The 24629-nt window shown below is 39.6% G+C and overlaps 1 protein-coding gene across 2 annotated transcripts; it reads right to left on the reverse strand.

Moving 5' to 3' along the window:
• Window positions 1-120: 120 nt before the first annotated feature.
• Window positions 121-22155, reverse strand: PUS7 (pseudouridine synthase 7). Of its 2 annotated transcripts, none has more exons than XM_083858919.1 (17): window positions 21972-22155; window positions 20687-20942; window positions 17923-18301; window positions 15959-16055; window positions 15739-15840; window positions 15094-15238; window positions 10699-10810; window positions 9326-9403; window positions 7566-7694; window positions 7211-7336; window positions 6837-6898; window positions 6327-6487; window positions 5337-5463; window positions 4524-4625; window positions 2636-2765; window positions 1510-1601; window positions 121-824 (listed from the first exon to the last, which is right to left on the reverse strand). In XM_083858919.1, exons 3-17 carry the CDS (start codon window positions 18270-18272, stop codon window positions 688-690), a joined length of 1950 nt encoding a protein of 649 aa, XP_083715045.1. In that variant the 5' UTR covers window positions 18273-18301; window positions 20687-20942; window positions 21972-22155; the 3' UTR covers window positions 121-687. The 2 variants fall into 2 exon arrangements, with proteins under 2 accessions (XP_083715045.1, XP_083715046.1); XM_083858920.1 differs by having other exon boundaries at window positions 15971-16055; window positions 21972-22154.
• Between the last annotated feature and the right edge of the window lie 2474 nt (window positions 22156-24629).

A 24629-nucleotide genomic window follows, 5' to 3' on the forward strand; every position in this document is an offset into this window, starting at 1 on the left:
AGGCCAGGTCGCCTTAGAACAGCTCCGCAGTCTGTTTTTCCCCGACAGGAAGCCGCCTCATTCCCTGCCAAAGGGGAATGGACAGGCGCAAAGGCAGCACTTACACGGTCAGGGGTTCAGGTTAATTTATTTTTAGTACCTGTTCTTTGGTACAGGTATTAGCTGGAAAATACAAGTATTTTCTCAATGAAAAGTCGAACTATGTAAAAGAGCTTTACAGCACACAAAAGCCTTGCTAACAGAATCTGCATCAGTGCAAACGCTACCAGCAAAACTCCAGCAATACCCATGTTCATCAGTGTCTTAACTTTGTTGTAATTCATCTTTCTCCACGTAATTCGTTGTATTTGAAAAGACTTCAAGGTGGGCTGAACTCATAAAAACATTCAGTGCTTGCCCAAAGAAAGCAAGCTAAACATTCTTCCAGGTCCGATGCCATTATAAGCTCAATTCTAAGGACACACTCACATTACAGCTCAAGCAGCTTACTCACTCAGTAAAAAGCACCAATCACTAAAATCTGCATTATATTACAGTCACCATCTTGCAAAGGACTACTGAAGTTAAATGCTAGCACTAAAAAAACTTTAAAAAATACAAATCTCTTACTGTGAACTCTTTAAAGATTTGTACAGAACATGTAAATAAGAAAACGCTTTGTTAAAATTAAGTAATTTTGCAGTTCATTCAGCGCAACCAGGTAGTATTCAGTTGTGTCTGGTTTTTTATGCTTGTGTCCATTTTCAAAACTTCTCGAATCGCCATGGTAGCGTACGTGGATGGGGGAAGGGAGAACTCCATCTTTAGTGCCCTGAATTTGCCATCTATCAGAAGGAATAAGAGACAAAAAGCAAGAACAAGTGGTTAAGGGAATATATAATGCTTATTCTGGATGTCATCTAAACTGGACTAACAGCTTCCACAACCAACTTCCCCAGCCCATTAAGCAAAACAACAACCAACACCATCACATTCCTGTTTATATCCACAGTGAAAATTTTAATGAAACAATTTTTTAATATTTTCTCTCAGCACAAAGGGGTAATTTCAGAGTTTTCTTCTTTTAAAAGCCAACATTTGTTCCTTCAGACTGACTTCCTAGCCTGCCTTCACTTTTCTGGAAAAGCAATGTCAGAACTGCTTGTGACCAGAGTTAAGCATTTGAGTCATCTGTGTTCAGCACCAATAATACAAGCTCAGTATATAGACAACTTGTGATTTAATTCCACCTTTGGTAGTTGCAGGCATTTACTGCTAAGCATTTACTTGATTTTACAGATGCCTATAAGAAAATGTAACAGTCAATGCAGATGCTGGAGGAATGGCTTACACCCTTGAGAAATTAGGGTCCTTATTTAGATACTTGGCTTTAGAGATCATGGTTACCATTGCTTAACAGTTAATAGTTAAATGAAAGCCCTTCCTTAAAGGAGCTTTCAATATGTAGCAGTTGAAAGCAACAGCCAGATCAAAATTCCATTTAGCAAACCAGCAGAAAAGTCAACTTACCTGCAGGGAGAACTGGTAATGGTTTTCCTTCCAGTTTGTCCAAATCCGTAGTAAATAATGGGATTTTAGGATCGTCATATGCAACAACTTCCCTTCATAATATACATAAAATATATTATTATTTTAAATTATTTAAGTTACAACGTCTTATATAAATGTGTATTTATTATAATACTATTTTATTATTATTATTGCAATTTGGCATTTACAACTGAAATTGAATTAGGCAAAAAAACAGGTAAAGCTTTATGCTTTGACTTTATGAAGATTATTAAAAGACAACTGTAATTTAGTGAGAAGTTTCTTTGCATAATCCATCTGTTTGCCCTCGATTGTTGCCAGAATTTCCTACTATACAAGAAGTATAGTTCATGAAATTAAGGGAAGAACGGAGTCAGCTCTAAGAGTAGGAGTGAAGCCTTTCAAACAGTCATCCAAACTTTGAAAGGGCTTAAACACATTCTGCGATTTCTGCCATTCATTTAACAGAAATCCCATATGTAACCATGAAGCTGAAAAACTAACTTGGAAGTAGATAAGCTTAATATTCATTAGTGCTGATGTTTCAAGTGTATAAATATTTGTAATTTTGTGCTTCCTCCTAAACTCTCTATATTTTATTCTATGCATCAGTGATCATGTCTTACTGCACATTTGTACAGTTCCTTGTTTAAAAGGTATTTATTTAGCTGCCATATGAAAACTGGGCTCTATCTCTAACAACAGTGATTTAGTAGGTTGAAGTGATACAAATTTTTCTGATTGACAGGAATTGGAGACCAACCTTCTCATAGTAAGACTACAAAAAACCCCTGTTTCGAATATTATCTATCACTGTTTCAACATAAGTAATTATCTTTGAAGTGTTCAGGCAAGCCCTTGCAAGGAGTGGACAACTAGAGAGATGTTTCATATTCCTCCACCACAGAACTAGAGAACCAAGGAAGAAATAAGGGTATGGTTCCACTTCAGCTGCATTAAAAACATGAGAAAAGTACAGGGAGATTCCTCTCTACCTATGTTTCAGTCTGTATGGATGTCCCATGGATCAGTCTCATGTTGTTTTGAACTTCAATAAACTTTATGCTGTCAATTCAAGTGTAATTTCCTTTATGCTCCCACTCACCAGTTGACATTCTGAGGCCGAATGATAATCTTTCTGTATGCTCCAGAAAGTGAGTAATCTCTGATTTTATGCCTCATGTTGTTGATATCGAGGTTGTCAGCTACCAGCATCTCCTTGTAGGCCTCACCAACTGAAAGAGAGGAAAATATTTAATAGGAGAGAATGCAGTGTGGCCAATTTAAACAGCCTGTTTTCAAGGATTGTTCCCTTCCCTTACATTTAGTAGTTTTCAGCATATATGGGATAAATGCTAGACAGAAGTTTAAAATTACTGCAAATCTTATTACCTGTCTACTTCTACACCCTGATTAGTAGATGCAGTAACAAAGAACACATCAAATTCCATCTAAAAATAAAATTTACAAAATACTTTATTGACATTTAAACACCATCTCATATATGCTTTCCAATTATCTAGACTTCACAGGACTAATCTCAGGTATATGGAAAAAAAATAATTAAAAATAGAAGGCCAGATTACCCATTACTCTCTCATTAAAATGCAGCAGAGAGAAATCAGTTGACAATTTGACAACCAAGTACAAGTCAATGCAATATTGAGGAAAACGTGCAGGGAACTCATGACTAACCTCACCTATAAGAACACAGAGCAGGTGAAACCTAGGGCCAGCTACAAAGAGGGACTATACCAGCATTGTCCAGGCACACAGAAATGGTGTTAGGAAAGTCAAAGCTCAGCTACAGTTGAAAGCAGCAAATGACATCAAGACCAACAAGAGTTCTGCTGCAACATAAGGAATGAAAGAATACAAGGAAAGTGAAGGCCTGGTGCTAAACGGGGCAGCTGGTCTAGTGACAGACAAAAGGCTGATGGTCTCAATGCCTCTTTTACCTCAGCTTTGACCAGCAAAGTGCCCCAGCTCTCTCTTCTTAGAGGCAAGGTTAAGATAGAGAGGGACTACCAGTAGTGAGAGAAGATACAGGCTGAGAGAGCTGGTTTACATCACGGTGAAGTTTTTTCTATCGTCTCAGGGATTGTGCAGATCTAGGGATGTCTCAAACAACTGCAGAAAACCAAGTGTTACACCCAACTCCAGAAAGAGCAGGAAAGATAAGTAGGGAATTACAGACTAGTCAGGTTCACTCTGGTCCCTGGGAAAAATAATGGAGTTAATCCTCTTTAGGCACACAATGATTGGGGTTTTAATAAGGGCGAGAAAAAGGAAGAGAAAAACCAAAAAACCCACCAACCTTACTGTCTTCTATGATGAAATTATTACACCTGTGGATGAGGGGAGAGCAGGGACTGTTGCCTGCCTTGCCTTTAGCAAGCTTTAGATGCTGTATTCCCACAGCATCTTTGTGCCCAAGGTTAGAACATTACAGTGGGTGGACTGGTAAGTGGGTAACTGCTGTCTGGCTCAGCATCTCAAAGTATAGTCACTACTGGTTGCAGATCTATCTAAAAGCAGAGTTCCTCAAGGAACTGAGATGTGTCCTGTGAAATAGCGGAAAAGAGCTGGAATTTACTCCAACCAATCTGTGGGCTAAACCAAGCTGGGGTGGCATTCAATACATGCAAGGACAGGACTGTCATTCAGAGGGACTGAGGCACACTAGAGGAATGGGCCAAGAGGAACCTCATGAAATTCATCAGGGAGAAAATCCTGTACCTGATTAAGTCCTTGCAGTGGTACAGGTTAGTGAGAAACTCTGCTCTGCTGTCATCTGGGATTCCCAGTGGGAAGGAGACTGAGCAGAGCACCCTGGCAGCAACAAAAGGCTGGCATTAATGTTTTAGAGATCTGAAATGATGCACTGCTTTAAAAGTCACCAAGGTTGAGTAGATCCGATATTCCTTTTAAGAACAATCTTAAAGCAGACTTATGTTTTCAGAGTAAATATTTCAGTTAACAGTCAGACTTACTTTTATGCTTTGGATAAATAACATCAAATCCAGGCAATGGCATCACCACATCATGGATAGTGTAGTTATCAACATCTCCTTCTTCAATGTGAACAGCTGTGGCTACAGTCAGGACAAAAAAATGAAGTTACCAGTATGGATGCCTGTGACAGTTAACTTCAGTTGAATTTAAAATTAAGCCTTTGATTGAAGTAAGCTTACTCTGAGAAAGATAACCATGTTTTATCTCCACTTAACAGACAACATTTCTAAGAAAAGAAGTAACAGCCTCCAAGGCTGTCACAGTTACTGGCAGAATCACAGCCTAGCTTCCAGTGACTTCAAGCTACATGAAGTAAGGACTGCTAGATTAACAGCTCCCTTCCATGTATCAGGCATCCATAAAGGAGAAATACTGTAGGAAATGCCAGAGCAAATACCTGTGAAGAAGGTTTTAACTGAGTGAAGCTTGTGCTTTACAAGATACTAATGCAATCAGAAACTTCTATGGTTAAAACTTCGTAACATCTTTCCACAGCTCTTTATAGCTCAACTAGGTTTGAGGTCATTCTTGAGAATAATCAGTCCTCCATAGTCTCTCTTCCCTATCCAGTTATTTGAAAAGACAGGCTAAGAAATAGCTCATGTAAGTGTAATACCTAACTTCCAACTCCTTGCACAATTTCTCTAAAACAGTCCAATGGATTTGGATATCACTGGGTTAAAATGGGTGAGAGAAAAGAAACTATGTAAGCAGTATCAGACAAACAGCTACATGCCTTGTTTTCCTAGGAATCTGAACTACACAGAATCACTGGCTTTGTCTGATTTTACCTCCTTTAAGTATGAGATCTCCTGGTACAGCTCTAAGTCCGTATTCTTCTATTCTCTTGCTCACCATATTATTCCACACATAACTCTGGTAGCTATGAATATACATCAAACGATTATTTCTTGGTATCTAGAGGTAAAGAAAAAAAAATTAAACGCTAGAAAGATATATTTTTTGGTTTTTTCTGACAATCATAATCAAAAAGGTGTATATTTGAAATGTTACCTTGTCCAGCAAAAAGACTTAAACAATTTCTTGGTATACATATTTAATTTTTTTTCATTGTTTGAGAAAAGGATATGTGAAGAAATAATGCTTTTATACATTTGAAATCTTCACAAAAAAGAACTGTGCTTAAATTTACCAAAAAAATCCCCACTTTTTTTTTAATTCTACAGGTCAAATATACAGGTCTATTATAAAACACTGAATTCATATTCAAACTCCTGAAATCTTAAGCAAACTTTGCAGCTGTGAAAGCACAGTGTTATTCTAATTATCTTCTTCATAAACAAGAAATTATTCCCCAGATCCTACAATAGGCCCAGTAGTTTGCTAGTGATGAGGTATTTTCTCCAAAGACTTGATCTTGATTACAGCACTTGAAAATGACAAGTGAGTCCATCACCTCTATATCAGGCTGATTCATTAGCCCACCACCAGTTTGATTTATACTTTTAAAGTAACAGGAAAAGACTAAAACCGAACATTTGCACAATCCTCAGATCCACATAGCTACTAAGTATAACTGTATTGCTTCCCACATACCAGAGAGATTGTTGTATGAATTGGAAAGCTCATTATGCATACATTAATTAGAGATGTCATCAGTCACTACGCAGCAGTACTTCCAGCAAAAAGGCAGGATAAATGTAAAGATTTTTAAACTTAACCTTCTACTCATCAAGCATCAATGAGTGTATTTTAAATTTGTCCTGATACTATCAAAAGAATGTTTATTCAAGTAAATACCACCCAGCTTTTACACTCACTATGCCAAATGCAGAGATTATGTTCTTCATTCCATACTTTAAGAGTCCACGTAGAAGCTGTCCTTCCACGCACCTTTTTACAGGTAGTTTCTTGAGGGCTGCTGCTGGATCTTTAGTCTTTGCCCATTCTTCTCTGCATTTGACTAAGTATCCCTTTTCAGCTAGAACAAGGATGTAAAATAAAAATATTTTAGCTATATATCAAAAAAAGCATACATCTCACCTTTTACTAAAACAGTTGAAAAATTAATGTTTCAGTCATGGTAATTTGACATGAACAGAATCACAGGACACTTGAGGTTGGAAGGCTTCATATGGAGCTTGAGCAGACACTAAGTATTCAGGTCCTTTTTCAGCCCCACTGCAAGAAACTACACAGCAAGGAAAGTGAGGCAGAAAGGAGAGTCTGAAGATTGCTTCTCCACTGCTAAACTGGCTTAATTTTTTCCTAAATGTACAGTTCTTGGAGAAGAGGCAGAAACATATGATGTGTCATTTTTCAGCTCTCACCTCCTGGTCGTGGTTTTAATATCAAATCCATTACTTCATTCCAGTTGTTCTGTAGAATGGCTCTAGGATTCAAATAGCAAAGTGTATTAAGAACTAACTAAATCTATTTTAAAGGGATTTAGCAAACTTATCGAAAAAATAAGTATTAGTGTTTAGACTTATGCAATATTAAAAGTAGTGCTATTATGCAAGATAACTGCTGAAGCAAGTTCAGAAACAAGATCTTTCTTGAATCTAAATTTAAAACTGGTACAGGCAATATGTTAGAAAAATGTTCCCAAAAATACATTAAGTTACATGGTGATAAGAGTAAAATTAAAAAAAAAAAAAAAAAAAAGAGGGAGGGAGGGAGGGAGGATGAAAGCAACACATACCTGCCAATTTGATAAGTAGGAACAGCTGTGGTTCCAAATCTTTGCATTCCATAGTAATTAATGAATCCAATTTCCCTGAGTGAATGCATTGCTTGCTCTATCTGGTCATCAGTTCCTGTTATGTTTCTAGCATTAAAAAAAATATATAGAGAGAGAGACAGATTAAGGGTTTATTCTATTTTGAGATGTTCCTTATATTAAAGCTCAACATCAATATTATATAGCATGAATCAAATTCAACTGTCTCCTGCCAACAAGACTTCTTTTTTGTAACACGAGTTGCACTGATATCGCTTATCTATTCAAAGAAAAAAAAATTCTAACTGAACCATGTAAATATCTACTGACACACTACCTGAGAACAACAGTGAAATGGTTCCCTTGCAGTTCTCCCAGTTTCAGTGGATGGTTCTTGTAACTGAAATTTCCTAATTTGAAGTTCATCAAACATTTATTCAAATGAGCAAGTCTTTGTGCAGTGATTCTAAAAAGGAACAGACAACAGTGACCAACCTATGGTTAGAAAAGCAGATAAATACAGAAATGCTGCCATTACAAAATGAAAAACAGTGAGCCTAGTTTTCCCCAATTTTCTACTGTTGGCTTTTGAAAATACTTTAATGAAACAGTTAAAGAAAGATAATACATTATTCTTAAGGGTACTTATACAAAAGAAAATGTATACTGTGACAGACTGTTAGCACTGCCTTTTCAAATCTACGTTAAAATACGTACTCCAAAAAAAGTATATTGCAGTATTGATGTATACTGTACTCCACAAGCTGAACTTTGAGTGTTTTTTGAGTAACTACTTCATCAATATACCCCAGTTAGCACAGTCATAAATACAGAGTTAAGTAAAATTAGCTGCTGTGTATGCCTAGTGCAGATGAAGGAACATGGAATCCAATCTGTCACTGATACCTGCCATTTTTGTTGCTAGTATTTTTGGAACCATATCCTGTTCTTTGCATCACCAAGCTGCTCTTGGACACTTCTGCTAAAATTTTACCAGGATAGTGAAGCTCATGAACCAGCATGGACAGCATACTCAGCTTAGAGCAGGCAATGTCCCCTCTCCTGTGCAGGAGAGTCAGGGGCTGTGACACCACTGAGCAGACACCACACAACACTTAAAGCACTCTGAAGGTTTTGGACACAACACTGAATGTGATAATTTTAAAGAGTAAAGGGAACAGCACCTGAGATGGCTACACTCCATATCTGGTTAACTGTTACCACTGTGCAAAGCTGCCTCGCAGCAATGCCAATCTGGGGTTTCTCACAAATCAGTATTTCCTCTTATACGTGCCTAATGCATACATACAGAACACTGGGAGAAAATATATGAACAGTTCAGTAGTGGATGCTCTCCTTTTAACAAGGATTTAATCAAACCTCTGGCTTTTAAGCTGTGAATTCCTCACTCAAGGATCGTGGTTTTCAAAAAGATGCAAAAGGAAGTGCAGGCAGGATATTCCAGCCAGCTAAAATGATATTGTAATATATGACTCGGAGACGTCTGTCATTCTCAGTTATGGATCTAACACCAACTTAAAGTGCCCAGAAACCATATAATTATTTTAGAATATGACAAAATAAATTTTATTTTCTCTTAGAAGGTGACTTAAGGGAGTAGATTAAGGCAGGAAAAATTCCTTGGTTTTTTGCTCTTTCTGGCTACTCACAGATGAGCAAGGGCAGTGTTAGCCTTCTCTGGCACTGTTCAGAGAGTGCAGTGAGAAAGAAAATAGGATTCTTGCTGTAGAAAGGGGGAAACAAAAGCCAGGAAGGAAGTGGGACATTATTTTCACCATGTCATTCTGGGTTTTTGCTGTTGCATGAGATCCAAGCAGCCTAAGAGCACGTAGGCAATCTGTCCCACTGTCTCGGCCAAGTACACGTAACCAGCCTGTGACTCAGAGCACCACTGACTGAAAATATCAGCAGTAATCACAGAATACAAAAGGAATGTGGCACCTTCATTAACACCTGTGCTTTACAAGGTCAGGACCTGAACCTGCCATTTGTGTCACTGGGTCTTTCAGTTATTCAGTGAGATGTCCAAGCTACCACAGCAGAAGTGCGAATACCCCGGACTGCACTTTTACTTACCTGAGAACGGCGATCTCTTGAACTGTTATAGCCCTTTTATCTTTAGTTCCCATGTAGGAAAATATGTTTGGCTTCACTCTTAAAAGCAACAGCAACAGTTATTATGTATATTAAATAGCAACAGATCAAACATAATTTTCAGCATAATTGCCTAGAATTATTAATCTTATAAATTAAAAATAGAAAAATATACCCACATTCCTCAGAACTGGGTTACAATTTGACATGTGTGAGACATTTTCTAATCTCATCCATGAGTACATAAAACACAAGGAAACTTCTCTGTTTTAATTTTATGTAGATAATTCACTTTTAACACAACAGTGCTTTCAAAATATGAACTTCGAAGTACTTCTTTATATAGATTCTCTCAATACACAAATGCACAGCCACCAACTCCACTAAAAAAAAAAAAAAATCATGTCCACTTCTTCCTTAAACTTCAAACATGTCTGTCTGAATACCATGTCTGAACATTATAAAAGAGTATGAGAAGTTAATTTAAAATTTGATCCACTCCTTTCCCTGAGAGGAAAATTTCCTTTTCTTTTTACTTTGTAGTTTACAGTCTGTGTGTTAGATGGAATATTTCCAGTTATTCCAATTAAGGGCTCCAGGGGATAGCAGGATTGCCATCACATACAGTTTTCCACCTAACTATGCTCTTGCCATTCTGTTCTCAATACCAGTACTAAGTAGGCTCACTGGTTACAGTCTAGATTACAAATTTTTTTGGACAAGAGAGGCAAAGGGAAAAGAAGGGGAGAAGTGGGGAAATTTCCTATGAGTACATCACTGAACTGACCCAATTTTAAAACTACTCTTCCTCTGCAATTCACTGCGTTCATGTCACGCCTTGGCAAATCTTTTTGTTTCTGCACTTGATGGGGTGAAAGGAACTAAGCCTGTGTTGCCATGGAGAAATTAATACATGGAACAACAGTTTATCAACTGTAACTGCTTAGGAACCGATCAGCATATCATCACAACAATATCTGACAGGTTCATAACAAACTTGCATATATTCACACACTGGGGAAAAAATGGCTTTTAATTCAGCTTACGTACATTGAGGCTTTCAGCTGCCAAGTCTTTCTCAGATCAGCCAATGTCAATTGTGGACTTTTTCCATTGAAACAGTAGAAGTCTTTAACATTTCTTAGGCTCATATTGTTCCACTCACACCTCCTCACAAAACTTCTAAGTTTTAAATTTGATGTTTTAAGTAACTTTTCATTTTAAACTATCTACAAATTAGAAAATAGCAATCATTTGTGTTGCTCTTACATAATTCTGAAGCATAGCATTTACAGCATCAAGAAACATGGAGGGGGAGGGCTGCACACCAGCCAGGATGGCAGAAACAGCCTTACCTTAAAAATTTGGATAGGACATTGATGGCATCCATAGTGTCCTTGTTTTCCTTGTACAGTACAAAATGGCAGTAGCTTCCCCTAGACTTTGGCCAAGAGTGCTTTCTTGGATCTTTAAAAGCAAAAAGGTTAAAGTGTCACTTTTTAAAAAAATTAATGTGTTTGCCATTGCAGCTACATTTATTCTAAATATGCAAGATTCAATTTCTGCTAATTTCCATCTGCTTTTAAAAAAATGAAAAGGAAAGTTAATTACTGACAGCAAAAGTTGCAAAGCATGTTGGGAAAGACGTCCCCTTACACTGGACTGTAAACTTCTCTTTAATCAGTTCTGTCACCTAGAAAATCCTGAATGAAAGAGTTACAGTTCCTTTCTCATAAATTATCTGAAAATATACCCTAGTCATTTAATTGCTGTATCACCTGATTAAATTTCTCAAAAACGTTGTCATTATACTGACTTTCAGCAACAGAAGCTCCACCACATTTATTTTAGCTCCTTCTATAATTAATAGTTGAGTACCACTGGAGGCCTGTTTGTGGGAAGACTATCATTATTATTTATAGTACAGACATATTCTTTATTTCTGTAGTATTTTTTCTGTGTCTCGTGCAAAAGGATGAATTGTATCACTACAAAACCCTAAAAAATCACACTCAAAAAACTGTTTTAAGATGGCTCTTTTTAAAATCCAATGGGAGCAAGAAATCTGGTACAACAGAGACATTAACATACAATCCATGGCAGGTATGGTGCCATGCTTAGAGAAGGCCAGAGGCTGAAATAACTTCAGGTCCCAAGTCTAACAACTGATTTACAATTCTGTGGTACTATTTGACATTTTCTGGAGAAGGAAATTGTCAATGACTTGTTAAGCTTTTCTTTGCACATAAAAAGCCCCAGAGATAAAACTTTCACTGTCCAATAATCCATTGTCAATAGCATTAATGGGAGGGAGACTGATTCAACATAGGTTTAGCAACCAATTTGAGGTTCCTTCAATTCTGAGGTTTATCAATTTCTTGTTATTTCAAAACAAAACTAAGAATTCATTTTGTTTTAAATTCCAGAATTCATTTCATTTTAAATAAGAAGTCCCTTATTTAAGTCCTCTTGCTAGCCACTAAGGAGACATACCTGGTTTTGTAAAAAAAGGCATAAGCATCTTTCATAACAGCAAAAGCTTACTGAAAAAGCCAGCCTTATTTCAATATACAAACACCAATGCAGGAAGGAAGTTCTTGAGAAATACTGGGGTTTCTTTCACATTGGTTTAATAAAGTCCAGAAATCCCACACAGATAGTAAATATGTTTAATTCCTGCTTGTTTTTGAGAAGCTGCCATTCATGCACATACTTCTGCAAAGATAATTTTGGATGCTACAGTATAAAACACTGTATGTAGAGGTTTTAGTCACTTAGAATTATTGCATCACTTGTCTTGCACCATCAGTTTCCAACCACAAGCCCCACTCCCACAGAGCTTCGCAGGACCTGAACTGGAGACCTCATGCTCCTGCTGGTCTCCCCTTCTGAGCCACCACTACTCTTAAACTCATTCAACGAAACACTGCATTCAGATGGAAGAGCAAGGTTCTCCATAAAGATCTCAGCAATAGAAAGGAAGAGAGTAAGACAGAGCTCAATTTACAAAGGAGAACCTTCTCCAGCTGGAACCATTCTTTATATTTAACTAATACATCTTGAAATGGTCATTTCAACACTGTTCAAGAAGTGAGCCCTAATGTGATCTAAACTACACTAAAAGGATCCTGTAGGTACCATACAGACCAATGGGCTCCTCATGCTTTGGGCATCACAGCCATGACCCGATCCAAAGGAGGCTGCAGCCACAGTCCTGATACTCAACCATTCCTCACCCAATACTTCAAAGCATTCAACTGGGTAGGTGGAACAGTGGGACAATTTGCAGTCCTTATTGCTGTGTTACAGAGTCATGTTACATTTTTTGACAATAAAATTCTATTTCCACACCTTTTGCTGAAACTCAAAGTTTGGAAGCTCTTTTTTAATAGCAGGGCGTGTGATAAATGCTTTTAAAGTTATATAAAGACAGACAGTAGTGTCTGAAATACAGGCTGAAGAGCAAAGGCTTGGCTAACTGAAATCCATGGAAAATTTACCACAGTTGTCAACACAAACTGTCAAAATTGATAATTCATGTCACTCATTACTAGCAGACTTTCTCTGCACCAAATGAATACTGCCTATACTGCATTATGAAAAAGAAGTAGAACAAGTCTAATTCTTGGCTGTTTCAGGGCATTTTAAGTAATACTTATGTGTAGAGATTTTTAAGAAATTGTTGCAAGTTTGGCCAGTCCTGTTGCTATTTAGGAGGTCGTAATAGTTGGCATTTCATTTTTGTTAGTATGAAATGTCAACATCTCTTACCTGTTGCAGTTCTGACCTCTGTCCCAATGCAGAGCATAAAGAGTACAAAAGAGTAGCATTTAATTTTTAGATTGTCGAAGGGGTTTTAGAGGTGAACATGCAGGTTCATGGTTATGGGATTGTTTATGCTTCAGGGAGCATCCAACAGTTAGGTGGTGGATGACAGCAATTTAGACAATTATGGAATGGAATCGTGCAGAGGCAAACAGTGAACATATGGAAAGCTTCAACTGGAGATGCAACCAACTTAATTTGTGGACAATGATGAAACAACAGTTTACTGACAATTTAGTAAGACAGTATTTTAAGTATTTGGAGGGTAAACAAACTATAGACACAAAGCAGCTTCTGATTTTAAATTTTAAGAAGCACGTTTGCTAATGTTTTATGTTATCAACAAAAGTAATCAGGTATCTCAGCTAATAATCCAATATTCTACACTTCTGAAATGTTTCTTGCCTGGGGAGCCCATTCATGACTAAGACATGTTTGTGGCTATATAAACAAGAAAGATAAATATAATCCTGACTAAAAAGAACTTCAATCTTACATTCATAAGCATTTGCACACGCTCACAGAAACTGACACATCTCCACCAACAAATGCACAGGTGCCTGCAGCATGACAGCTGGGGAATCCAAGTTTAAATAGATCATACTTCTCTACAACATGGTGCTCCACATAATGTTTTAATCCTAGAGACAGACCACTAAATTCTTTTCAGCATATTTCAAATACTTAAATTCTTTTATATAGTATCCCCTAAATCAGCTTAACAAGATCCACTTGACTGTAACAGTGGTTAAAGAGTAGAGGCAGCAGAAGGAAAAGGTGGAGGAAAAACCATTACAAACCAACAGAGAACAAAACTGGCTGAGGAGAATTTTGCGCTGATAAGTATACATACTCCATGCAAAAAGCATGCAAACATACATTTTCTAAACATGATTAAATATGACACATAAACACATTATAATTGGACCAATAAAAATACAACATTCCCATATTTGCTTACAACAAGCCTTAAACAACTAAATTAAAGGGGAAATTATTTTATTTCCCATTTTAAATTACTTTATTTCCTTATCCTTCCTCAAACTCCTTTGTCTTTAAAATTAAAGGGTTAGGTTTACATACCATCATTTGTAGTAGGTTGAAATGACAGAGGAATGCAACCAATTTAAACCAAACTTAAGTATCTTTAGTTAAATGTGCACCATTCTGCAGGTAGATAATCCTCTACATTTACAGTAGCACCAAATTTTTATAAAATTAAAAGATGTAAAACATGCTAATTTATTCCCAGTATCCAAAACAGTATTTTGTAAGATTAGAGTGGATAACACTTCATTTTGGAAATCCTTCATTACTTTTCCTTCATGACTATTTCCAAAGATTAACTGCGATCTATAATGAATAAAGATCATTTTCTGCAAATGTAATTAGCCTTGGAAGCAGAAGTAATGACCATGGTAAATAAACTATGTTTATATGAAATTATAACTGAGAAAACAAGAAGATGGTTGTCTCTGTTCAAGTAATTGAGAATTTTGTCATGAATATTCAAGACAATCAAGATTATACCCTCTATCAATCTAATATACATTTTCCAACTACAACCTCTTACATCCACAATGTACGCTTACACACACAGTTAAGATCATGAAAGTTAAATTCAAAAAAATACTGAAAATAAAGCTTCTGTTTTGCCTATTCCCACTGAAGTAGAAGATAATGTTCTCTCTTCTAATATGGTTGTACTGGATCAATTATTTGGAAAGAAAAAAAGTAGAAATTTAAATTTAAAATATTTCTTGTGGTCCTAATCATTTAAGATGCACACTATCAGCTGAAACAAGGAAAAAATGAAGCAAGACTACATCAGGAAGCACACTCACTTGAAGTACTTACTAACAATTTTTACTTTGGGGATAATTTTAGCATTTACTTTGCCCATCTGCTGTGATACTGAAACTCACTTGCCAATGCTTTTTTCCCAGCAGCATGATAAGCAATAATGTATTTCTTTCCATCTCGATCTTCTGTTTTAGTCTCCAGTCCTGGAAACAAGGACTTCACAGCCTGATGGATGATGGTTCTTTTTTCTTTGGTGTCTTCAATTACCTGTGTTAATACACATACATGCAGAAACCCAATAAATTAATACAAAAGAGCAGGGTGCCTTAAAGGAAAAATTAACTAGATAAGATTATTTAATGTGTGAATGCTTATTTGAAACTACCAGATATAATCCTACTCATCTCCGTGTCCCAAATTTAGCTCAATAGTTATTCTTTGAATATGTGGAATATTTAAATGTTTAAAAATATCAAGGTTTTAATTTTATTTTCTTATCTTTCTTGTTACAGAAGATAATATTTATCTTCTTTTCTATTAAATCACTAAACATTGACCTACATTGAAAGCAGTGTTTCATCCAGATAGATGTTTTATGTAAACCTGCTTATTCTTTAAAACTATACTAGACAGGAAACCAAAATACTGCAAGATAATTTAAACACCACAGGCATTAAAACCTATATTTAAGTTACTGTGTACAGTCTCACCAAAATCAAAGTGACAACTTACACATCCCAAACTTCATTTCATTTATTAGTTTTTACCTCTATGGCAACACTAGCTTCCTTATTCTTAAAAAGCTGGAGCTCCTCTAATCGCTGCTTGTCTTCTTCTGACAAAACTGTAAATGTTTCTTCTGATGGGTCCTAATACATATTTGGGGAGAGAAAACAAAAATCCAATAACTCTCACGGAGCAATTTCCAGTCTTTAAATGTTCTTGCTTAAAGAGCGTTAAGAAGCACAGCCATTACCAAATCTTTACCTCAAAATTTACCTCATCATCCACTGGAACAGAGAAGTCATCTAAATGGCTCACACGTCCATCTTTGCCTATTTCATGGACAACAAAGTCTGAATATCTGATAGAAAGAAACATACATTACATTTGTAATAAAAATCCCACATCACATAAAGTCCTTTCCTAAAAAAGCTGTTTGTTAGCAGAATTTGCTGAAGAATTCTGAATTCATGTACTTCGATTCCCATTAAACAAACTTAACCAGGAGAAACTGTACCTATTCCCACCCCCCAGAAGGATACCACAGGAATACATATCCACAGACAGACTTCTTTGCAGATCACCAAACACCTACTGTAGTTATTCTGAGTCATTTTCTCACTAGCTTGAAAAGATCAGTAATGCTTATCCTCAATCCCAGTCATTACTGGCAATTAAGATTCTACTGCATTGCATTAACTACTGCATTATCTCTGTCACTTCAAATAACCTGCAAAATAAAGTGCATTTTAGCCACTCTACAGAAGGCAAGACAAATTAAGCTTTTTTCATTTATTCAGTTGTAAAGAACATCATTCAAATAAAGTTACTCTGCATACTCTATGACAGCAAGAAAGAATTTTACTGTGACATTTTCAATCCAGTCGCTCATGTCTAATAATAAAAACAGCTCAATTATAACAGAGCACAGTTGGTTTGTGTTACAACTGCTAAATGATTTTTAAGAAGCATTTGCTGGCAAAGTGGGGAAAAAAGAGAAAACTCCTATTCCATCTATGTTGAAAGATGAATAAACCTTCACCATGGGAAGCTTTCTATTGTACCTCCCCCAAGCCCCCTTTTGCCATCCCTTTGTGCAGATATACAGCTTTTGGTAGAATTCCCTCCTGAGGAGTGTTATGTGTCCTCTCTTGTATTATCTGTAGCTGTCTAGACATGCTAGTGATGGTACCATAAAAATGCCAAGAACGAATTAATAATAGGTGCTAAAAACTAGGATCCAGAAAAACCCCACAAACCCACAAATTTTCTACCTCATGGTAGAAAATTGGCCAACCAAATCGGCAGATTTCCCAGAAGAAGGTTCAGCACAAATTATGTTTCCCAGAGAAGGATTACACTAGCTTCTTAATGCTGCACATAAAGATTAAATACATACATAATATGCATATATCATTTTATTATGTTAAATTATCTAGATATGAAGCCAGTATTTAAACACAGGGACTTTTCAGTGTGTAAACAAAGCAACCTTAACTGCTTTGCTAAGTCAGGGAAACGGTGATTCTCATTTCAGTGAGCTTTTGTATTTGCATTTTGTTTTATTCAAAAGTATTCTTTAATTTTAAAAACCTGTAAGTTTCATTTTAAAAAGCTACTAAACCTCAAACATCTTATTAAATATATAATGTATGTATATAATAAATTCCACATCTTGAATTTTAAAACTCACTTCAATGTAATGATATTACATTTACAGCCGAGCAGACAATTACTTAAAGCCTAACTATACTTGCTTACAGACAGTAGGACAAAAAAATCAGAGCAAAGCAAAGAACCAAAGAAGGATGTTTTCAATGCCACTTTTCAGAGCATCTTGTATCAGCATTGAGGAGAAGTGCAAAATGTGGGTGTACTGCGTAAGGTTTTGTGTGTGCTGCTGCCAGAGAGTGAAGGAAACAGGAAAGGTCAGTGTAATCATGTATCTCTACTCATACACAGCTTCCTTCGTCAGTGCTCCATTTGACAGGAAAATAAATTAAAAAAAAAAACAAAACCAAGCCAAACCAAACAAAAACCCAAACAAAAATGAACAAGCACACCACAACCTAGAAAAGTCCCAAATTAAACCTTCCTTTTAGTCTCAGCAGTAAAAAAGTAATGAACCTCATGTAATCCAGCTGCAATTTGTGAGTCCAAAAAGGAAAATGGAAAACTACAGCTGTGTTACACAAGGAATTAACAAATGCAGTAAGACAAAGAGTTACCTCTCTTTCAAGATTCCAGAAAACCCTTTATGAGAGCTAACAAATTTAGTTATGCCAACATCGCTTTCTGTCAGTCCATGCTTCATCATGTCTGCAAAGCTCTCTGGATCTCCATCTTCATCACTGTCCTCTAGTTCCTCTTCTTCCTGCTCCTCACTTTCCTCATTGGGGACTATTTCACTTTTCATGTCCTCAGGCTGTTCTGTTACAGTCTCAATACTCTGCCCAGAGTCATTCCCTGCCTTAGACTTCTCCAGGATCTTCTGTCTTTTAATTTCATCTGCATTGGCCACATCATCCTCAGAGCGAGGACGTTTCAAGGATACACTGTTCATTTCTACAGTTTCCATGTTTAAGGCACAGGGTAGGATAGGAAGCCCTGAGAAAAAAGAAGAAAGGCTTATTTTCTGTCTGCTAAGAGCAATATCAATACATAGTCACTTCACTCCAAGGACTCTGCCCCCTGCAATTTGTCAGGAAAACCATAAACTTTCTGCATTTAAGTTAAACATGAAGTAAACACTTTGAACACTTAGAAACAATATGTACTTGGGGAGAAAGAAGGAATTATGAGGGCAGCATGCATGCTGGACTACAGCAGAGCAAGAATCAGTACCATACCATAACCACTCTTGCCTACCCTTACCACGGCTGCCTCCAGGCCTGTGCACACACAGGCTCTGCTGTCAACAGCAGTCTGGTGACTTAGAAACTGTTTGTTTTCAAGCCTTCTCTTAAACATGACTACTCTCAATTATTCCCTTTTCTATCAAGATTCCATCTTGCAAAGACTGAGAGAGAGAATGGCTGAGTTCCCCCAAACTTGAAATCTCATGTCTTACTTTTCTGTGTTCTTCCAACACACAGAATGACACACATTCTCAACTCAAAGTGGCATCAATTTAGCCCAAAAGGTAAGAGGGATTAGCTACCCAAATCACTGAATTAGCGAGACAAACAAAACAACAAAGAAATTTAACAATCTCTGAGAAGAACATCACTACTCACGGAATAGGGCTCAGAGCTGCCACCTTTGTGTCAGCAGAACCACTGCCTTCAGAGCTGAAAAGAAGAGGAAAACCAACTCTTTGAGAAAGTTTTATGGGAAAAAAAAATTATGAAAACATATGTGAATACAATAATTAGAGAAAGCAGCTGCCCCTGACCCAGGTATCAGCAGTTACACAGGAGCAAACACAACTGCTCAGATGGACATGTTAATAAACACAATTGCAAAAGTATTACCATCCTAGTGACACAACACATTATTGCTATTTAGCAAGCTACAGGAGAGAACTTTGTTTTTACTTCTAAGTGTATAAAAGGAGAGTTGAGTTCCTATAATTAGGCATGGATAAGACCTTTCTTCCAGCATCACCGAACTGGCACAGGAGTGTACTGGGGTAAAGTGCAGGTTTTGGTAGCAGGGGCCGTACAGGAGGAGGCCATAAACTGCTCCATGTAGGTCATGGCCACTTCCTGTCACCCTGAATTTTCTTGCTTTTGAGTCTTTGAATCTTTGCAGTAAGATTTTCACACACCTTCATGAAAACAATGTATATTTTTAGAATTTATCTACTTGTGTTTACATATATGTTCTCTGGGAGGAGAAATGTGATTGATGGTGATGTTCACCAATGAGGTCAGAGGGGTGGCAACCTGTATAGCCAATCTTTGGCCCTCTGATCAAAATGTATATAAGATGGAGTCAGAAAAATAAAATAGAGCTTTCCTTGTCTGACCTTCTGCTGCCTGCTTTGTCCTTTGTATGTAGTGCACAGCAACAAGTTCCAGCTGGCTCCATGAACCCACTGCCTGCCATCCTCCAACTCACTGGATGAGCACACGGTGCCTCCCTTCAGTTTATTTGAGAAAAGGAGAAGCTGCCAGTGGCAGCAACAAAATGCAAAAAAGTGCAGGAGGAGGCATGTGACAGAGTGGTTAAAAAGGCACAGGGAAGGGTGGAAAAGAGGACAACTGGTTTGGCTGCAGCTGGAGATGCACTCTTGGAAGGAGACTCTCCACACTGGAGCAGGGACACCCCTGAAGGGACCGGGGCCTGTGGAGGTGCCCACACTGGGACAGGGACACCCTTGAGGGGGCCATGGAGAGGACCCACATGGGAGCAGAAGAAATGAGCAGCAGAGAGAAACCTCCACATACCAACCCCAACCTCCCGCACTACCACTGCCTTGCCCAAGGGACAGAGCATAACCCCAGGGGCCAAAGAGAAAAGGGGAAGAAAGGAATTTTCCCCATGTCTGTGTTTAAGTAGTGGTCTTCTTTGTATATCACTAGCCAATTGGTAATTAAAAGTTAACTGGTAATAAACTAAATTCCCCATGGTCAGTCAATTTTGTCAGCAACAACCAAGTTTCTAAACTAATAGGATTTAACTGTTACTGAGAAATTAATCTAGGCAGAGAGCAGTATTTTAGAGCTCCATACATCACCCTGTATTATTTCTCCAGCCACTAAACAGCATAATCTATCCAATTTTAAAGAGTATAGCTGGCAGCCACTGCTGACTTCATGGCCTGGACTCCCCATTGAAGAGATCTCCAGCCTAAGGTAAGGAAGCAGGAACGACTGTTTTAGAAACATCTAAAATGTTTTGCTCAAATGAAGAACTGAAAAAGCATGCTACAGAAATAAATGAAAGAAAGGGAAATGAGGAGAAATTTAGAAAATTAGGTCTATGAATGGTCTGAAGAGTGATAAGACACACACACAAGAAAGCAGAACAACTAGCAAAACAATGTACCTTCAAGATGAAAGCACCAATTTTAGTCTGTCTTCCAGTAAAAGTTGATAAAATTCTTCTTTCAAGAGGAACAATAAATAAAAGTCATGGCCAAGTGAAGCAATTCACAACTGTTTCCACATACTCTTCCAATGTACCAAAATTTACAGAGGCTGGGTTAGAAATCATTGAAGTAGAAAAGGCTTTTAGATGGCTTGTGTGTATCTTCACATAGCAAACAAAACAGCACTCAGCATAGTGAAATCCTCTGAAACATCTGCCAAAGACAGTAACAAGAGAAATCTCATGTTTCTGAAATAACACTGTAATACCTCGTTTTTGAATTATACAAACTGTTAGAAAAATTCGATGCTGGGCACAAACACTCTGAAATGATCACACACAGACTATTCCCACAGCAGAAGAGTGACTCACATACTACAAAGTACTATCCTGTGCCCAACAGCATCCATCACTGGGGATAGTTCTGCAGGATAATTGGCTAAAAGAGCACGTTGAAGCGGGCAGGGCACACATGGCCTCGCTTGTGCAGATTACTGTGAGAGGCGCTTATCACAGCTGCTCCACTGTCTCGGCCTTCTCCTAAAAGGTGTTTCCATAAAAGCCAGGATCTGCATAAACATCAACTCCGCAGCAATTTCACTGTTTTAACGGAGACTGAGTTCACTACTACAAACACTCGATTTTCCACAACAAGGAACTCCAATGACTGACTGATCACCCCCGGCCCGGTCCCTGTCAGGCAGCACAGCGGGGGCTGCAGGGAACTAACGGGGCCGGAGCGGGGCAGCGCTGGGCACGGGGCCGCTTTCTCATCAGACCAGACACGTGGGCGGCCGAGGGGAGAGCGATGGTGCGGCAGCAGCGCCTCAAGCAAGGCCGGCCCTTGCGGCGGGGGCAGCGCGGGCGGGGAGGGCAGCGGCGCCCGGAGCCCGCGGGCCGGGCCGGGCCCCCCGAGCCGCCGCCACAGCGCTCCGGGCCGGGCCGGGCCGGGCCGCAGGAGCCGCCGGCAGGGCCCGGGCTGTCGGGGCAGGGCCGGAAGAGCCGCTGGCAGCGCCCAGCCCGCCGGGGCACGGGGGGAGGACGCGCCGGGGCCGGGGCAGGCGGGGCACCGGGCCGGAGAAAGGGCTCTGCCGCGGGGCTGCCGGCAACACGCCGGGGAGCGGCGGGGGAAAGCCCGGCGCCCCTGGGGGCAAAGCTGCCCCGAGGCAGAACCCTCCGGCCGGGAGCGCAGAGCCGGCCCCGCCCGCCGCCAGGCAGGAGCCGCCGAGGGGGAGCCACTTACCCGCACGGGAGGCGGCACGGGAGGACGGCCGGGCCTCAGCGCGGCGGGGCGGGAGCGGAGGCGGGAACGAGCCGAGCCCGGCCCAGCCCCGAGCGGGCGGAGGCGGCCCCGGCTGTGCCCGCCCCCGGCCGGGCCCGGAGCGCTGAGGGCGGGCGGGGAGCGGGGCCCGGGGCGTGTGGCGGTACCTGGTGAGGGGCGGGGAGCGGGGCCGGGCCAGGGGAGCGGGGCCGGGGCGGGTGGCGGTACCTGGTGGGGCGCTGTTCCTCCGCGCTCCCGCCTGCTCTTCCCTGCTCTCCCCTCACGGCCGGCCTGCCCAGGCTCCCTGCCCAGCGTCCAGGGTAGGCAGGCGAGGATTTACGGAAGAACTGCAACGGTGCAGAACAAAAGTTTAATTTCCAAAAGACTTTGGCTGTAGCCAAGGCAGGGAATCGTGTAGCCGAGGTGGAGGCCTTGCTGAGCCCCCGCCGCGCCTGGAACACATTGAGTTAATCGAACATTGGTCCCAGGACACGGGAATGTTCGAGTGCTATTCAAAACCTGCACTGTACCTACGGAAATCGCTTTAAAAAACCAGGCCAGATCTGTGCTATCAGTCTTTTCTGACATAGTCAGAATGTCATCTTCTACCCTCTTTTCTATTTTAAGCACTGGTGCAAGGGAGGTATTTTCATTAACTCCAACACGTAGATTTGTCCTTATTTTTAATATCCTGTGTGTCATGTCCCAATCCCAGCCTGTCTCAGACTTCCTCTTAGCCAGGCTATTAATACCAGTATTTAGTGTCTCATACGTCTCATTCTCTAGTTGTATTGTAGTCACAGTCTTCTTATGTGATGAGACTTACAACTGGGATATGTATATGGGTAACTTATTTTCTCATCTCTTGTGCTTACTTACTTCAACTTCTCTCTTGGAGTAGAATAAGTAACACAACAGAGCACTTTGCTTGGGATTTTAAAAATCCCAGGTAGGCATGCATTGCTCAATGACCAGCTTACAAAGGACCCCATCAAGGAAAAAGGAAGGAGCAAAGATGCGGCTCTCCTTAATTCTGAGCAGAGGTGGATTGATAGAGATTTCTTTTATAAAGCCCTAGGGGATCAAATCTTGTCTTTTCTACAGAAATTCAGTTTAACCCCTGTCCAGCCTTCACACTTGGAATTTTATTAACCTGCTAGATACCAGTAGGGATACCAGGAATGGGCTCAGTGCACTTCTGAGGAGAGGTGAAGAGGGGAGTGGAAGCAGCAATGGAGGGTAGTGATTGACAAGGCAGACTGTGGCACTTCTGACAGCTGTGGTGACAAGGAGGAAGCCAGTGCCATCACCAGCTCCAGGCTGTCTCAGTGGTAGGGGCAGCACAGAAAGAGCTATGTGTCATTTCAACATTGCTGTCATTTGGCCATTGACTGTGGCTGTGGTATATTGAAACGTTGTTTCTTCACCTCTCCCAGGCAAAAACATCTCACTGAAAATATCTGGCTGCAGGGAACTTTCAGCAAGACTTGTATCATGCGTTGGTCTGACGGCGATCGATAGAGATGTGGACTCCGTGGTTTGAATGCATGAAGCTGTTTTATTGATTTCAGAGCTCAGTATTTATACCTTTTCAGCTGTAGCTAAAAATAGCTACTTGCTTAAGCAATAACAACCATAACAACCATATCTGTGTTTCTTAGTAACATCGCTTAACTGTAGGCTAGCACAGACCTGCACAGGCATGCACAGTCTTGCATGGTTTCTCATAAACAAAGCATACCAAAGCACACCCAAGCACACCGTTATCTCTTGCTTCCTTTAGGTTTCTGCTTTTTGCTGCCAGGGCTTATGGCCTACCAAAGTTAGCACATCTACTTCTGTAATGATTTGAGCAGTGCTCTGAGTCCTGCTTTCTAGCTGCATTCCCATATTGGTCCAACTTTCTTTGTCATGTAGCTTCTTGCTTCTTCTATCTTGTGCAGGTGAGCTTCCCTAAAATACCTACTTTTCCTCCTCTAAATTCCTACATTAAGTACCTCCTTGTCTACAAAATCCTTGTTGGTAATTAAGTAGTTTGTATCTTACAACTATGCTTGGTATGATAATTACCCTTTTCTTAGTTCTCCCTGTTGACTATGTGTTCATCTATCATCCACTATCATCAGCTCAGGTAGAATTTGGAGTGGTATGAAGTACCTCATACACTGAAGAACCAGCATTTTGAAGGACCTGCAGGTGCTACCACAAGGTAAATAGCTTAAAAAGATCATTCCTATGTGTTTCCCAAGTCTTCTGATATATTCAGAAAAGTTTATTACTCCTTTCTCACTACCAGCAAGCATTCTCTGACATATTAAAGAACTGCCTGCCTATGTCTGAGAATCTACAGACAAAATCCTTGAGATCACCCTTCCTATGGTTCAGGGGCTGGAAGGAGGGAAATCTAGTTCTGCTCCAGAGATAAAACTGATCTGTCCTGGCAAGCAGAGACCATCAGTAGAGACCACTGATGATGGCTTGCTCCATCACCTTCTGCTATGATCTACTCTTAACATGGTTTCCCAGTATAAGCTACCAACGGGCTCACAGTCATGACCCCTTTCTCTTTCCATTAGTCAGGTGCTCCTTTGACATAAAGAGTTATAGTGTAAAATATAAAAAGAAAAGAATTATAGTGTA

This window comes from Zosterops lateralis (genome assembly GCF_965231275.1).
Source record: "Zosterops lateralis genome assembly, chromosome: 4".
NCBI lineage: Eukaryota > Metazoa > Chordata > Aves > Passeriformes > Zosteropidae > Zosterops > Zosterops lateralis.